Source organism: Desmodus rotundus, chromosome 12, assembly GCF_022682495.2.
Source record: "Desmodus rotundus isolate HL8 chromosome 12, HLdesRot8A.1, whole genome shotgun sequence".
NCBI lineage: Eukaryota > Metazoa > Chordata > Mammalia > Chiroptera > Phyllostomidae > Desmodus > Desmodus rotundus.
The window spans coordinates 60911440-60928077 of NC_071398.1; the positions used below are offsets into that span (position 1 = coordinate 60911440).

General features: G+C 50.6%; 1 protein-coding gene across 2 annotated transcripts in view; it reads left to right on the top strand.

Moving 5' to 3' along the window:
* Positions 1-15561, top strand: part of AHCYL1 (adenosylhomocysteinase like 1) — a 33288-nt gene extending 17727 nt beyond the window's left edge. Inside the window, exons 2-17 of one of the 2 annotated variants that reach the window (XM_053914575.1) lie at positions 2416-2527; positions 4628-4771; positions 5754-5854; positions 6271-6373; positions 7351-7445; positions 8006-8112; positions 8901-9017; positions 9243-9306; positions 10060-10148; positions 10472-10542; positions 10892-10986; positions 11070-11168; positions 11532-11600; positions 11732-11810; positions 12868-12988; positions 13511-15561. In XM_053914575.1, the coding sequence (XP_053770550.1) occupies positions 2416-2527; positions 4628-4771; positions 5754-5854; positions 6271-6373; positions 7351-7445; positions 8006-8112; positions 8901-9017; positions 9243-9306; positions 10060-10148; positions 10472-10542; positions 10892-10986; positions 11070-11168; positions 11532-11600; positions 11732-11810; positions 12868-12988; positions 13511-13517 (1473 nt within the window). In that variant the 3' untranslated portion in view covers positions 13518-15561. Of the gene's footprint in view, positions 1-2415; positions 2528-4627; positions 4772-5753; positions 5855-6270; positions 6374-7350; positions 7446-8005; positions 8113-8900; positions 9018-9242; positions 9307-10059; positions 10149-10471; positions 10543-10891; positions 10987-11069; positions 11169-11531; positions 11601-11731; positions 11811-12867; positions 12993-13510 lie in introns of those variants that run through there. The other variant, XM_053914576.1, reaches the window with a different exon arrangement.
* Positions 15562-16638: the final 1077 nt, after the last annotated feature.

Genomic DNA, 16638 nt, shown 5'->3' on the forward strand with positions numbered 1-16638 from the left:
GCCGTGCCGTGTTTCTCGTCTGTGAGGTGGGGCTCCACACTGATCGTAAGCTGCTTGCAACACAGTCTGATGCTTTTATTTTCACAGTTTAATGTTTTTAGATGGGAAAGATTTGCTAAGCCTTAGGCGACTGATGATGAGCTGTATTAATATGAGGTGGAATATGACTCAGTGCTTAGGGTGCTGAAGAAACACACTTCTGTCTTGCCACAGCTGCCCCTCTATTTTTTATATAAAAAACTGCAAATGCTACTGCAGTTCCCACCCCCATCTCTGGTAGGTGGTGCCTGCGAATATACTGAGAACCTTTTGAAAAGAGATGAACGGGAGGGAGCCGAACCGCTGGGAAAAGAGCGCAGCTTCCGAATAGGCTGCCATGCGAACGGGCTTGCCATGGGAGGAGTGAGGAGGCCGAGGGAGGAAGGGCTGCCTCCAGAGAGGGTTCAGAGGCGCCAACGGTCTCTGCACTCTGCATTTTCTTCTGCTACCAACATGGCTACGCACTGGGATGAGAGTCACCACCTTGGTGCCGTGTCCATCTCCCTGGTGAAAGCAGCTTTGCTGACTGCAGGAGGCACGGAACACATGGTGGGCAGTCCCGCGTGGGAATCCGGAGGAGCAGGTGCTGAGTTGTGGCCATTTCAGTGACTTCGGGGTGTTATTTGGTTTTTGGGGGTTTTGTTTTTGTTTTTGTTTTTTTAGAAAGGCAGTTGTGCTTTTGACATTTAAGCTATTTAAAGTTTTAGCACCTAAAATGAAAAAGATGCTTCAGAAATTCTGGTGCACTATATGTGGTTTAGCTTGAATCTTTATTAGTCACTTATTTATTTTTGAAATTTTACTGATTTGGTCTTTAAAGACATCTGTAGGGTTCGCTTATTCTGTAGATAATTATGGAACACTCTCTGTGTGCACAGCCCCGGGCTACTTGGCAGGGTATGCAGCTCTTTCCCTCCCCTGCCGATATGCCGTGTCCCGAGACAGTAAAGCCGGCTGTGGACTCCACCTCCCCTCATTCACAGCGTGGCCTGAAGAAGAAGACTTGCCCGGTTGGATGTTGAGCCAGGGTGGGATTTAAGTGGAAGTACGCTTGGGTGTTTCTCTTGGGCCTGCTGCCGTAAATGAGTGGCTGTTACTGCGAAGCAATTCTCTGCTTTCGTTCTTGGTGTGAACCCCAAATCTGTGTTCCCCTTGACTGTGGCTTTATTCCTTGTGGAGACCTACTAACTCAGTAATCGATTTGTTCCCACCAGCTGCCCCTGCCTGGGCTGCACACTTAAGCCTGATTCGCAGGCTGCCACTGATGTGGCCCTGGCTGGAGGGCACGTGTGCCGGAGGAGGGGGCCTTCTGGGAGCTGTAACTGAGGGGCAGTTCACGATCCTGGCTTCAAAGTGGCTGCGACCCTGTTGATAGCATTACAGAGAGAAGATTTTAACCTGAGATAGCTTACATTTCCAGAGGTGTTTGCTAAAGGCTTAGCTTAATGGATTCTCCATGGAAATGTTTTCAGGTTTAGTCAGTCAGATTGTGAGGAAAATCTCAATTCAGATTCTCAATCCTCTCTGTTTTTCAGGAGGCTGAAGTTTTAAAGAAAGGGTTTGTCAGGGTTTAACTAGGACTTCAGGAGGAAGATTTATAGAAGACAGTGTTTTCATACACTTGAGAAGCAGCCATTAATTTGCCTGTAAATAATATTAATTATAAACTGTTTGCTGTTCATTAAAGCCAGTTTCCCAAGTATCTTTCGAACAATTACCGAGTTCTGGTTCATTTCACTTAAGGAAGTTTTTAATTCAGAGCTTCCCGAGTCACTACTTTCTCCTTCCTTCCCGTGAGTCCCAGTTAGTTAGAATTCGCAGTGGTGTGCAGGTGTGTTCCGGTACGTCCCTGCACCTGCGGGGTTCTGGGGTGCCACGTTGGCTTTGTGAAGTAGAGCTGTGTGGTCGGCCTCGACTGCTGGCCCTCAGTGCTCATCGCCATTCCAAGGCACCTCATCACAATTCTTTCCAGAAAGAGGACCATTGCTATCTTCAGGCTAAGAACGTGCTTCACAAGACTTGTGAAAAAGGAACAGACAGGCAGAAGCACTGGGAGATTGTGCCTGTTTTTGAAAGAGTTGGGGGGAAAGTTAAAGGGTTTAATGTACTGATGTTAGAAGAAGAAGGAAGACTTTATGGAACATGGGACAGATACTGAAATTTCTGCTGAAACAATGGGGCAGAGACAGTAACTGTCATTTTGGGAGGAGTCGGAAGGCAGCCTCTGCTGCCCCCAGTTCTGGTGGGAAGAGTGGCGGGCTCCATGGTGGGAGCCAGGTGATCACAGCCTTTAGGGAAGACACTGTGTGGCCTTTAAAAATGGGACATTTCATAGAATCCTTGTAAGCTTCCAACGTTTTTGTCTTCCTCTTACAGCAAATCCAGTTTGCTGATGACATGCAGGAGTTCACCAAATTCCCCACCAAGACGGGCCGCCGGTCTCTGTCTCGGTCCATCTCGCAGTCCTCCACGGACAGCTACAGCTCAGGTAGGTGAGCGCTCCCCCAGGGCTCTTACCTGCAGCCTGAAAGTACCTCCTGTCAGGACTGCCCACCTGTGTGCTGGAAGCTGATGACAGTGGTTGGGCAGCGGGAGTGTTCCCAGCCAGCCCTGTCGCTGGGGACGCTCCCGTCATTGAGAGGCTTTCTTCCCCTGGCTTTCTCTGTGTGTGGTCTGTGGCCAGGGCCTGGTGGGTTGTTCCGGGCTGGTCCCTGCTCCCACATTCACCTGTCTGTCCCCACATTACCAAAGGAGGGAAATCAGCGGTATTTAGGCCGACAGAACTGGCCTTGAGGTGCATTCAAAAGCATAATTTCTCATTTCTTTGAGATATTCCCTGCCTCCTATCTCTTTCTTTCTTGTCTCTAAGACTTCTTGAATTGTAACGATAAAAATTAGTATTTTGCCCCTTTCATTTACTAGGTCGTCCTTTCTGTTGAAATGTCTTCCCCTGCCCACCCCGGAGCGGAAACGATTCCCGCTGCTTGAGCAGGCCCCAGCTTTGCTTCTCTTTAGCCCCTCGCTCCTGTCCCAGCCCCGGGTGGGAGTCTGCTGCGCCCTTCTCACCTTCAGAGTGGGCACTGGAGGATTAACATGGAAAGGACATAGAACCTCAGGATCTGCGTGCTGGGGGGACCCACACTGCGAGGGGCACAGGGGCACCTTGTCCAGCCCCCCGTGTTGAGCTAAGGAAGCATTACTTGAACCTTCAGAGGGTTGCTCACAGTCAGAGGTTGCGATTAGTGGCAACCAAGAGATTAGTATCAAAGCCATTGTCTTTTGCCAGAATATTGTTTGTATTCTCTTGTTAACACTAAGGACAGGGCTTCAGGTGCAAGGAGTGTAAAAAAACCAAATTTTTAAAAACTTATTCTCCACCCTGTGCCTGATAACCCAGTACCGACAAGATGGGCAGACAGGGGCAGGTGGTGATACGCAAGGTCAAGTACTAAAACAAATGAATGTACAGATTCACCGTGGGCCTGTGTGCAAGAAGAGGTTCCCATGTAATGGCTATCATAAATGAAAAGGTGTGTTGGAGTGACAGATACAAAAGGTGGTAGGTGACAAGGAGGCTACTCCTAGCTGACAAAGAATCAATTGTGAAGGACTGAGTTATAAGAGGGAAAAAGATGGAATGAGTGGAGAAAGCTTTAACAGAGGCTTCAAAGATTTTGATGGCCGTGTGTTATGGGAACCTACTAGCGCGTTTCTGAAAGCTTGGTGACGTGGTCAGGCTGTCCTGGGTGGGGGTGGGGGGCGCATCTTCAGTGGTGTGTGTTCACTGGGAGTACGCAGAAGGCAGTAAGAGCCCAGTGCAGTGGCAGGGACGGCGATCAGGGAAATACTCGATTCTGACGGGAAATAGTGATTTGAGAGCTAAGGAGGGATGGTCGCATATCCTCCTGCATATCTGTCTGAAAGAACACTGCAGTTTTTATGTGAAGCTGCTTTTTAGAGCCAGAGCTGCTCACCTGTCATGTCATTTCTTCCCATTGCCATATTCCTTGAGCGCAACCTTGTGCAAAAGCCCTTGTAAGATCATCTCATCACTTGGACTCATATTTGTGGATCTCAGAGTATGGTCCTCTGAACCTCGCCTGGGGACGTGTTAGAAATGCCAGTTCTCGGGTCCCACCTGAGACCTTCTGAAGGGGATTTCTGGGGGGTGGGGCCTAATGTTTTAGGTGCTTAAGTTAAAGACTGGCAATCTATAGAAATGGCATTCCTTGTGTGCCCTAAATTATTCTTCCACTTTTGATATGTCTGGTTCTAATTCAGGTGGGGCCGCAGTACCCCAATTATCTGGGATTGACTAGAATTGGTGCCAGATTGGAGTCAGTAGCTCCTTATCAGAGGCATTAATGGCACAGTCTCACGGGGTGGGCATAAGGGCCAGAGCCCTGAAAGGGCCCCAGCACTTCCGTCTGGTGTCTGTTAGACCCTGGGGGAGCACAGCTGAGAGCGGTGTCAAGGTGGCTGTGATGAAGAGTGCGGGCTTAACGTAAACGGGAGTCCTTTGGGGACCGCACTCTGTGGAGTCGGGGCCATTGAGGTTTCTCTGTCCTTGTTTCTTTCCTGGATGTAGCGGCGTCCTACACAGATAGTTCTGATGATGAGGTCTCCCCCCGAGAGAAGCAGCAAACCAACTCCAAAGGCAGCAGCAACTTCTGTGTGAAGAACATCAAGCAGGCAGAATTTGGACGCCGGGAGATTGAGATTGCAGAGCAAGGTAAAGGAAGGGAGTGGGTAGGGCCTGGAGCAACCTCTTACTGGTCAGCGGGTTCCACAAACACCTTGAGGCTGGAAATCTAACTTGAAGATCTCCTGGGAAAACCCGGTATCCCAGACTCATACAATCAGATTTGTGTATGGAGCTCGGCCTCAGGGTTCTTGTTCTTGTCCTCCCTGCTTCCTCAGCATGTGGTAATAATACAGAGAGTAGTTTCTGTCCCCCCACCCACCCCACCCTCCAGAGCACTGTGTCCAGGGACCTAGCTGTGGGGTCAGCAAGTCTGGGGCCACTGCTGTGCTTATTAGCTCTACAGGACCCGGCCATAGCTGCCTATTTCCGGGACCCAGCCTTCCCAGAAGCAGCAGTGTGGGAGGGTCTTCAGCAGGACGGAGTGACCTAGGGCCTCATTTGGTCTTCAGTCCCGAGCACCCTCTGCTGGAACAAGAGTAAAAGTGACTGACAGTCAGTGAAGTCTTGGTTTCTCCATCCCACATGCAGTACGGTCTCCTTACTCTTGTGCTGCTTTCCCATTGAAGCACCTTCTGTCCTGGGAGGGAGAATGATAGCCAAAGAGGCTGACTGGAAGATCAGGGTTAGACAGCAGAGAAAAACAGAAGCAAGTGGCTGCTGCTGCGGGGAGGGCTTTCCCCCTGGTGCTATGGTTTGGTTACCCACTCCCCTCTCCTCCCGAAGGAAGGAGGAGATACCCTCCATTCGATCAGTTTTGAGAATTCATCGTCTGTTTAGTCCTTTGCATATAAGGCTGAAATAGTGGAAGAGAGAAATTCCAAGTGAATGGGTGACAGCCTCCCCTGTTGTTTGCCGTTGAAGGTGCCCGTTATCCCAGAAACAGGCTCGGGGTTTTCCTGACTTGCTGCACCCACCGCTCTGGACCCAGGCCCACCTGCCCACCTGGTGCCGGCCGGAATCGGCGCTTTTGCTCGTGCAGGCCCAGCTCAAACCCTCTGTTCTTTCACAGACATGTCTGCTCTGATTTCACTCAGGAAACGCGCTCAGGGGGAGAAGCCCTTGGCTGGTGCTAAAATAGTGGGTTGTACACACATCACAGCCCAGACCGCGGTGAGTTTGTTGGGAGAAAACAGAAACTGCTGATGAGGAGGGGGAAAGAGCACCTTTTTTTTTAACTTGCTTTTCCTTTCCTGTCTATCCAACCTCCGAATGCTGCTCACTAAGGCGGAACTGCCCTGTCACACCATGGTGGGGCTTTCTGTGTTGTCTGCCCGGGTGTGACCTGCTTTTCACAAACCTGGCTTAGGGAGAGCTAGATTTGCATAAACAGGGTTGTCACAAAAATGTTGAGACCTTAGAAACATCTCTTTCGGGGACTGTCAGATAGCAGTGTGCTGTCTCACTGGATCACAGCCTCCTGTGACTTCCCAGTGTCGGGCCTGCCAGAGTTGCTGGGGGTGGCGTTCCTGTTTGCCGCTCCGTGTGCCCTCCCCTCCCTCACCCTGCCCTCCTGTGCGCCCACACAGGTGTTGATTGAGACACTGTGCGCCCTGGGGGCTCAGTGCCGCTGGTCTGCCTGCAACATCTACTCCACGCAGAACGAAGTGGCTGCAGCACTCGCTGAGGCCGGTGAGTTCAGCTTCTTGTTGTCATCGTCGTTACCAGCTCTGCCTTAAAACAATGCCCCAGACATAGTTTTTCTGTATCAGAATTGTCTTTACAGTGCCATGTCTGTAGGGGCTGTGAAATGGGGGGGGGGGGGGGGGCAATGAAAATGGCAACAGGAAGAACGCGGATAATAAAACTAAGGTTCATACCCATGACGATATATCATAGAGTCATTAACAGTGATCTTGGAAAAGAATCTAATTACCTGGGGGAAGTGCCCGAATCTGACGTTGAATGAATGAGGAAGAAAGGTAAAATGCGTGAGCGATAAAGAAACACGAGCTCAGCGAGTCTCCCTTCGCCACCAGTCTCGCGCTTCGGTGAGGACGCACGAAGTGCCTTCTGGACTGGTACCGTGTGAGGTGGCTTTGTATTCGTTGTTACCTCGAAAATACGCGGACCACTTGTGAGTCCCATTAAACATGAAACGATTGTTAATTGTTAAAATGTTCAGAAGAAAAGCACCGTGAAGTCTCTTTAAGGACCTCGCCTCTGCCCAGGATTCTTGGAGAGCAACTTTGTAACACTTCTGTTTTTGTTATTTACTCTTTTCCGGTGTTTATTGCAAAAAACTTAGGGGGTTCCAAAATAAAACACCGTAAGCGTGCTACAGAGATGGTAATATCTGACAAATGTTTCATTCCTCTATTCACTTTTTACAGAGATGAAGTAAATCTCAGTACGTGTGCAGTTTTATAACCAAAGTGTAACGCTGTCAGAAGCGGCTTTTCTTGTCACTGGCAGCATTGACAGCGTCATTTGTCGTGCCCGGTCCCATGGACATGTGACCTTACTTCACCAGGCGCTGTTTTGACTTTGTGCCCTTCCTAAGTGATTGCCTCTCCAGGACGGTTGTCTCTCTACCTGGCTCTCAGAGAGAGATGTTGGTATGGGGTGTGCCCAAGGGAGAGGCCGCTGACCTGTGTCCGTCTGTGCAGGGGTTGCGGTGTTTGCGTGGAAGGGCGAGTCGGAAGACGACTTCTGGTGGTGCATCGACCGCTGCGTGAGCACGGACGGGTGGCAGCCCAACATGGTAATCACGCCCACCACTGCACGTGGACAGTGGAGCCGTTTCCTACCCCTCAGAGCACGGTCCCGAGTGTGGTGTGGGTGTCTGGTCTGCCTCGCGCACTCTGTCACTGCAGCGTTCAGCCTGACGCCTCTTCAGAGCCGGTCAGAGCGCTGAGTGGGCAGGCGGGGCAGGGTGAGACTAGCCGAGCACTCGTGGCTCAGACAGCAGAACGAGATGGCAGGAAATGGTGTGGCGCCTCCGTGGAGTAGGGTTCTCGTTCCTTCCTTCCTTCCTGCCCTGGCTGTCCTTCTGCATTTAACAGGGCTCGGGACTCGACTAAAAATGAGTGTGTGATTAGCCTAATACTTGCCACTAGAGCCTAGAACAAACTTAGGAACCCTTTTAACCATTCTACACCAACAAATTTGACTCTTTACACTGTCCACACCTGATCTCAGGAGCTCTGAGGAGCATTCTTCTAAAACATACAGGGCTCTCGTACTAGTACAGAAAGTGGGTTCAAAGTTCCCCCCAGCTCTAGCAGCCTGAATGCCCATAGAAGTCTTCTGGCTGTTCTGTAGATCCTGGATGATGGGGGAGACTTAACCCACTGGGTTTATAAGAAGTATCCAAACGTGTTTAAGAAGATCCGAGGCATTGTGGAAGAGAGCGTGACTGGTGTTCACAGGTAACGGACTCTGGAGCAGCTGCCCCGTGTCCTCGCCTCAGCGAGGTCTGCTGGTCTCTCTTCGGCTGTGGAGCCGTTTCAGGCCTGCAGGGTCTGAGTGTTTCTGTTAGATGCAACTGCTTGAGTGTTTACTTTTGAAAAAATCGAGGAGACCCTAAGAGGAAGTTACTTCAGGTGCTAGTTTACACATCTTTCACTCCCACTGACTCCACTGTGATTCTCAGCCAGGGAGGGAGGTAGGGAGTATGTCTTGAAAAACTGGATTCAATATTGTATTATAATTTTAATTTAAAACCAGAAAACATTTTGTTGTAAAACTGTACATTAGACATACTACACAAAGTAAACTGGGCAAAATATTCTTGGCTTGTCAGAGCCCCTAAGAGATCCCTGTGAAGGTGTCTCTCCACTGGGGGCACGCCGCCCGGGCCCTCGCACACACGGGGAACCGGGGCAGAGTCGAGTCGTCGATCATCTCGCTTATCAGAAGTAGGCGTGGGCTCTGTAAAGACTGGGAAAATGCTGACCTAGGGCAATACCTCCCCTTCTGTGGAAGAGAAATAAATTTCTTCAACTGAAAGAATATTTTTTTCCTTCTAAAAAACGGGGGTGGTGGTGGAGAAAATGAAGTGAGGAGGGATGACAAGGATGTCATCTTACTTACCCATGTCCTTGGGCATGAATAAGGCTGGGGAGGGCAGCGTGGAGTTGGAAGAGAATTAGCAGATTTTGCCACATACGGCTTTACTAGCTAACTTTGTTGTTTTTGTGGCTTCTTCTCCCTTTAGGCTGTATCAGCTCTCCAAAGCCGGGAAGCTCTGCGTTCCAGCCATGAACGTCAACGACTCCGTCACCAAACAGAAGTTCGATAACTTGTACTGCTGCCGAGAGTCCATCCTGGACGGGTAGGTGGAAGTGTGGAGCTGTTCGAGCTCACGGGTGGTGGGTTCGGGCTGGGGTGCAGTATTGGTCTGTATCGCCCCAGGCCTGTCCCCTGGTTTGCCTTTGGCTTCGAAGGGCCCACTTCATTCCGAGCCGAGCCAGCTTCCACCTGGAGTTCTTTTCATTGTGCGCGGAGGGCTGTGTTCAAGCTGATAGTGCGCGCGCTGAGCCCCTGTCTGTCCCCACAGCCTGAAGAGGACCACGGACGTGATGTTCGGTGGGAAGCAAGTGGTGGTGTGTGGCTACGGCGAGGTGAGGAGCCGGCCTGCTGCCTGTCTTCCCGTGGACTCTCCAGGGTCGCCGTCAGGGTGGGGTCACCCATCCGAGCTTTAAAGTATCTCCTAGAGACGGTGTCTCCTTTAGCAGGAGTCCTTTATGCAGATTCATGGGTGAAGACTTACAGAATGGATGGAGTTTTCAGATTTTACCACTTCGTCTCGTGGAGTGGCATGTTGGCATCATTTCCCCTCGTCGATAACAACATTTTTTGAGATTTAATTCAAGTGAATGTGTAGCCCCACAAGCAACTGGCAGTGGAGCGAAGGGTAGAATCTGAAGTGGCATATAGTTGACTCTCTGGAAAGTCCATAGGGCAAGCATAGGACTTCATCGTCTGTTGTCAGCGCTGGCCAGCCAGGGTTGTTGAGCCGCTAGGCTGTCCTTGGGTCCGATGCATCTGAGTGAGTTAGCAGGTCCTTCTGGACCAGGAGACAAGAGGTGACAGTTGTTTTTCTTGGTCTTGTTTCCCTAATGGGGACACTTTCATTCCCTTCGTCTCTTTCCCTGTCCAGCCTCAGTCCTTGCTGTGAAATGTGGAATGTCTGACGAAGGGTCACAGCCTAATCTGGATCTGTTTCTGCCCTGCCTGGGTTGGCGCCCCCTCCATGGGCCCGCCGGCTGATTGGTGGTTCAGGGAGTTTACTTCCCGCCTCCCCAAGAGCCCCCAGCCCCAGTCCCCGGGCCTGGAGGGACCTGATAGCCAGACCTCTTCCCCATGCTCTGTAGGTGGGGAAGGGCTGCTGCGCTGCGCTCAAGGCCCTCGGAGCCATCGTCTACATCACGGAGATCGACCCCATCTGTGCTCTCCAGGCCTGGTAAGAACACAGCGCACTTGGGCTGTGGCGGCACCTCATGCTCTTGAGTTTGCCGTTGGGTGTGGGACCACTCCTTGTGGAGGAGAAGGCTAGGCTTGCTGTCTCCCTCCGTGTAACCCCAGGGCGCTCCTCGAGCTGCTTGGCACCTTCCCTCCCCGCATGGGATCCTGAGGCCAGTGCGTGTAGTGGAGCACAGCTTGTCACTTACCGCCCCTGAGGGGAGCACTGGGCCTGACCACAGAGAGGGATTTGCTGCTCTCACTGTGTGACCAGCTCTGCCCCGGTCCCCGTGCTTGCTCACAGTGTCGTTCGTTCCCTTCCAGCATGGATGGGTTCCGGGTGGTGAAGCTGAATGAAGTCATCCGGCAAGTGGACGTCGTGATAACTTGCACAGGTGGGTGTCGGTGCTGTTTCGCAGGGAGCAGTGATCACTTGGCTGAGCCTTCGAGGTGCTCAGGCTGGCTTTCACATAAAGTGAGACCCGTGCTCTGTGTGATAGCCTGCGAACTAGAGCAGGCTGTCGGAACCTTCACTCGTTTTCCAGAACAAAGCCCTTTTCCCTGATGGCTTTTTATGCAGCTCTACCTTACAGCCAGGTAACACAGCCCGAAGAGCTGTCACACGCAGCACGCGCTTCTTCGCGCACAGTGTGTCCATGCTCCGGAGTGCTGGCGGGCCTCCTGTCCATGTTCTGCCTGACAGCTGCCCAGCACCACTTTCTTCAGCCCCCCACTTCCTTTCAGGAAACAAGAATGTCGTGACGCGGGAGCATCTGGACCGCATGAAGAACAGCTGCATCGTGTGCAACATGGGCCACTCCAACACGGAGATTGATGTGGTGAGCCTTCTCGTGTGTCTGCGGCTGGCTGGGCCTGTCCCCTCTGCCTCCCAGGGGCCCTCACTGTGCTGTCTGCCTTTCAGACCAGCCTCCGCACTCCGGAGCTGACTTGGGAGCGAGTCCGTTCTCAGGTGGACCATGTCATCTGGCCAGATGGCAAACGTGTCGTCCTCCTGGCAGAGGTACACACCGTAGGGCTTTGCCAGCACATCCTGGGCTGTGCAGTTAGATCGGTGGGGGGCGGGGCGGGGGGCTTCTGCTTCCCTGACCTCCAATGATCTGGTCCCCAAAATAGAATCACACAAAAAAGTATCTACTTTTTACTAAGTAACATACTACTTCCTGGCTGCACGTGAGCCTTCAGCTTGTCAGACTCAAGGGCTTGCAGAAAACAAGATAAAACCTAATCTAGAACTATAATTCTTCCTCTCCCCACCGAGCCCGGGGGGTACAAAGGCTGCCCCTGTGTTGGCGTGACTGATTCGACTCTGGGATATGAGATGGAGGGATAGCTCCGCTCACCCTGGATCCCTCTCCCCCTTCAGGGCCGTCTGCTCAATCTGAGCTGCTCCACAGTCCCCACCTTTGTCCTGTCCATCACAGCCACCACGCAGGTACGTGACCTCCCGCCTGCTCGTCCCACCTGAGATGAGTGGGCCTGGGCCTCGACCAGCGCGCCAAGGAGGGGCCCTGCTGTGTCACTAAGAAGGGTTTGGGGTTTTCCGACCCTCTCTTCCCAACTCAGGCTTTGGCACTGATAGAGCTCTATAACGCACCTGAGGGGCGCTACAAGCAAGACGTGTACTTGCTGCCCAAGAAGATGGGTGAGTGGAAACAGAAGAACCCCTCCTGACTCCAGACCGCCGTGAAAAACCTGGGGTTGAGTCAGTTCTAACCCCTGGTCAGGCGCTGACATTCCTGGGCCTCCGTTTGTTTTTAATCAGTAAAGTAAACAGCACTACGTACGTTGCAGAACTGCAATGAGAATAACAGCTGACGAGTGAGGGTGCTCAGCGAGATGGGTGTGGGCAGGTGCGCTTACTCTGTGCAGCCTTAGGAAGTTCTGTAACCTTCCCACTCCCACTGAGTCCCACTTGGGGCCAAAATGAGACAAAGAGAAACGAATGTGGTCTTCATTGTGCATCGGCCATTTGATATGCAGACAGCCTCTTGACATTCTTGGGGATAGCTGTGCCGGATTGGTGTGCCATATAATACGTCACCTCCAGTTCTTTACTTCCTGCTTTGTGGTGCCCCGCCCCCAACTCTAACTGATCGGCCCAAAGCCCTGTCCTCTTAAAGCTGAAACACTTACTGTTCTTATCACCTCAGATTGTTTTTTGTAAAAAATTCATTCATAAAAGTGAAGCCCAAGAACCTTATCCATGGAGATGTAATAAATTTGTGCCAGCTGCCTTAGAAATCCCTGATCCTAAGATTAGAGGCCTTTGTGGGTCTGATCCTACGTAAATGTTAACGACACAAGGCCCTTTGGCTTCCTGGAGTCTGCTTGGACGCATAACTTGACCGTGACCCAGGTAAGGTGCCGCAGGAAAGTGAGAGTAGTTCATGGCATGTTGGCCACTGAGGTGAAGCCAAAAGCTTTGCCAGAGAAAGATGGGGAGGTACAAGTTCATCCCGTTTTGTCACCTCGTTAAGCGGCTTTCTAAATGCACTCTGGGTAAAATGAGAGAAATACCCTGCTTTAGAAAGGCAGTGTCGAGGGTTTTTAAAGTAAGCACGTTTTCGAGTTGTAAATTCTTCCAAAGTTATTCCGTCCCTCGTCCATTCTCAAAAAGCTTCAGAGGGAAATAGGAACCGTCATCCCCCAGAGGCAGGTCTGAAGTGGCGTCCGCTCCCCCATCACTTTGTTCTTCCTAGATGAGTACGTGGCCAGCTTGCACCTGCCATCCTTTGATGCCCACCTGACAGAGCTGACAGATGACCAAGCAAAATATCTGGGACTCAACAAAAACGGGCCATTTAAACCGAATTATTACAGGTAACTTGGGGGAAAGCATGTGAACAGTTCTCCCCAGGACAAAAACAAGCCGACTAGCCAGCTTTCTTAAACACAGCTAATGCTACACCTGGTTTGGAAGAGTTTGAGAGCCCTGCACCAAACTAACAGGGTAGGCAGGGGAACAGTCTCTCTCTTAGCAGATGTAAAGAAGTAGAAATTTTTTTAAATTTTGGAGATTGGGCCCCACGCCTAGAGATTCTAATACAGTTGGTCTGGGGTGGGGCCTAGGCTTATTCTGTAAAAGCTCCCCAGATTATTCCAATGCTGCAAATCGCTGACTCAAAGGAAAGAAAGAAAGACGACTACTGACTCGTATTATCAGGGAGCAGGAGGTGACACTGTCAGAAATGTTGGAAACTCTGGAAGCACAGGGTAGTGACTGGGGGGGATCCCCAGCCTAGGCGGGGGAGGGGCCCAGGACAGCGTGCCTGCTCCTGACTCTCCTCTCGGAGCGCTTACATGGAAGGCGCGGTGCCAAGCCGTCCGTCTCTCTTTTTCCAGATACTAACGGACCACATCCCCAAGGACCAGCCCACGTGAACCACACAGCTCTCAAAGAAAGCTTTTTAAAGATAACTTTTATTTTCTTCCTATTCCTTTCCTCTTGATGTTTTTTCTATGGTTTCATTCTTGTTTTTCATCTCACTGTCCAAGTTCTGCAGATGGCACGGGAACTTGCTTCATGGCTCTTTGGATGAAACTGGGGTTCAGGGGTCCTCACTCTAGTCACTAAAGAAGGGTTTTACTCTCCGAGCCCAGAAAGGTGATTCATTCTTTACCATTTCTGGGGACTTAGTCTTAATTGGGTACCTTATTAACAGGAAATGTAAGGTACCTTCTGGGTGGAACAATCTGCAATGTCTAAATTGCCTTAAAAGAGCCCATTTCGTAACTGCTGAAGTCAGTGCTCTTTGACTTCTTCAGAGGAACAGGGATGGGACCTACCAGCCACGCAGGTCAGACGTAGGTGTCTATGTTAACCCCCGGATGTCCCCACCCTGTTGCCTGTGAAGGTGCGGTGCCTGGCTCCGAGGGGTGCACCAGTGGGCGTCGCTTGTTCAGGCCCAGGGGGCCACTCGGATTAGAACAGCCCTTCCTCCACTCCCACCAGACCTTCTCATTTTTCAGGTTTTTAAGCAGACTGCACTCTGTTAAGTTGAATTTTGTCCCCTAGCATTTATTTCTGTTGTACAAAAAATATGTAAGACACATGTTAAGACACATGTTTAGTCTTAATGCTGAGAAACTGCGTGGGTGGCTAGTTGGTACCAGTTTCTCTTTTAAAGCTTTGGAGCTAAGAGGGCAGAGCTGAGTCTAGAGAAATGCTGGTCTCGAACTCTGATAAATCCCTGTTCCTAGCCCACAGTTTATAGCTTCAATGAACTGGGGTCATAACAGCCAATTCTATCAGCTCTGCCCCATACAGCTTGTGCTGAAGGCGAATTTCTTGGGCCATTACTCAGTATAAAGCACTGAGCTCTATTTTTAGGATTTATCCCTCAAGAGCAAATTTCTGGACAGCTACGCTTCTGCAACCTAAACTACGTAAATGGAGGTAGATGTGGGGGGAGGAGGAAGGATGTACTGGGCCGTGGTGAGGGAACGCCAGCTCCAGAGACCTTGCCGGGAGCTTAGGCCCCGTATAACATTAGTTTTACAGAGGTGGTACCACTTTTGATTGACACGTGCCACAAAAAGTTTCTGAACTAAGATCTCAAAGGGCAGTTTGCGTGTAGAGGAAGCAGTCAGTACGTCCTGCGCACGCTCTGAAAGAATTCCCCAGAGAGGCTGTCAGTGACCAGAGGGATGTGTCCCTGGCCATGCATCTGCTCACCAGCACTTCTGCATGGTCACGTGAGCTTTGTGCTCCTGAGCTTTACCTATATAATTATCCAGGACCCTAAATCCTCAAGTTGTTCTTGCTTGTGATCCTTCAGAATTGGGTCAGGTGTTAGTGCTGGGTACTAGGGATTTTCATTTCCCTATCGCCATTGCTCAGAGAGACAGACGTGAAAACAGGAATATAGGAAAGGAAAGCTTTCACTCTGCCCTGCCTCTTCCTCGAAGGGCACAATGGTCTTGCCAAACTTCTCCCTTTCCTCTCCTGTTTCTCCCCACCCAGCCCCTTCCCACTCCTTGCCAGTATGGCCATGCTTGCTTCTCTGTAGATGCTAAAGGTTCAAGCCCTTTTTCCCAAGGCACGTAACCGGCCAATCAGAACACCACATCCTTTAGGGGAAGTAACCTGGCCAACAGGGGTGTCTATCACATCAGCTCTGCTGCAGGGAGGGGGCCTAGGTCCTGCTGCCCTCTGGTCTGCCCCTGCTCCCATGTCTGTTACTGTGTCCGTAGGAAGAGTAGGTGAGGGCTTCATCTCTGTCAAACCATGCAACAAGGACACCATGGAAAAATATCTGGCATCAGAGGGAGCATGTGGAGAGCAACTTGGGAGGAACAAGTTTATTTTGTATTGAATGATTTTTAATGAATGCAATATTAATCCTTGCAGATGAGCAATAATCATTAAAGTCAATTAAAATGATGAGACCTTATTGGATGTCTGTGTCATTCTTGGTTGAACAGGAAAGCTTCACTAAAACCTGTTTTCTAGGCTGGGACAAGTCATGGGCCAGTCAGCAGGATCTAGTAGAGATTTGTTGAGGACCCAACATTTAGGGCAGTGGACTGGAGTCTTAAGTTCTCAGTAATATCTTTAGTTTCGTATCCTAAGTGCCTGCCCTGTGCCAGGCACTTCCACGCTTACTGTCTTCGAGAAGCAGGCCTGCTGCTTACACTTCAGAGCTCCTCACTTGCATAGTCCCTTTCTGAGACCCTGGACCTAAGTCTTTACCTTAAAGAATGTCTCCAGAGTAATGTGGGCTGAAGCTCCTCTCCCATCTCTGAAGTTGTCGCCTTGTCTTCTGGTGTGATGTGTATCTATTAACATTGTTCAAAAGTAATACCTTTTCCATTTTGTTAAATCGGTCCCAAACAACGTTGATGATTTCTGCGCAGATGGTAAAAGGGGTGTTTTTTAAATTCCATGAGACTCTACCCATGCACATGAATCCAAATGCAGATTTCAGAAGTTGTGGGCACAGCCCTGCTCGCTCGGTACATGCTGTCTGTGGCCACTGCGTGCTGGAGCAGCAGAGTTGAGTCGTTCCAGCCGAACGGCCCGTGAAGTCCGACATATTTCTCTCTGGCCCTTAACAAAAAAAGGTTGCTGAGCCAGGCATCAAGGCTGGGCTGGTTATGAAGGGACACGTGTTGGAGGGTGTTGGATCTGCATGCTGGTAGGAAAGAAGAGGGAGTGTCTGGGAGAGTGGACACCGGGAGGGCGAGAGCACTGGGAAGGTAGAGAAGGGCATCGAACACGGAGAGCTCTCGGCTGGGCCCCAGAGGCTAAATCCATCTGCATCCTGGCCAGGGTTTGCTCTGGGGTCGGGGAGTCTCCGCAAACTGATGAAGCAACTTAAAAACTACTTGGGAAGGAATGTATGATTCCAATTTAGTCTGTGTAACTGAGTAATAAATTTAGACTTCATGATCAGTTTTAAGTTGCAATTAACGATATACATATATACACACATGTATGTACTACTGGAAACTAGACACTTAGACCTTTT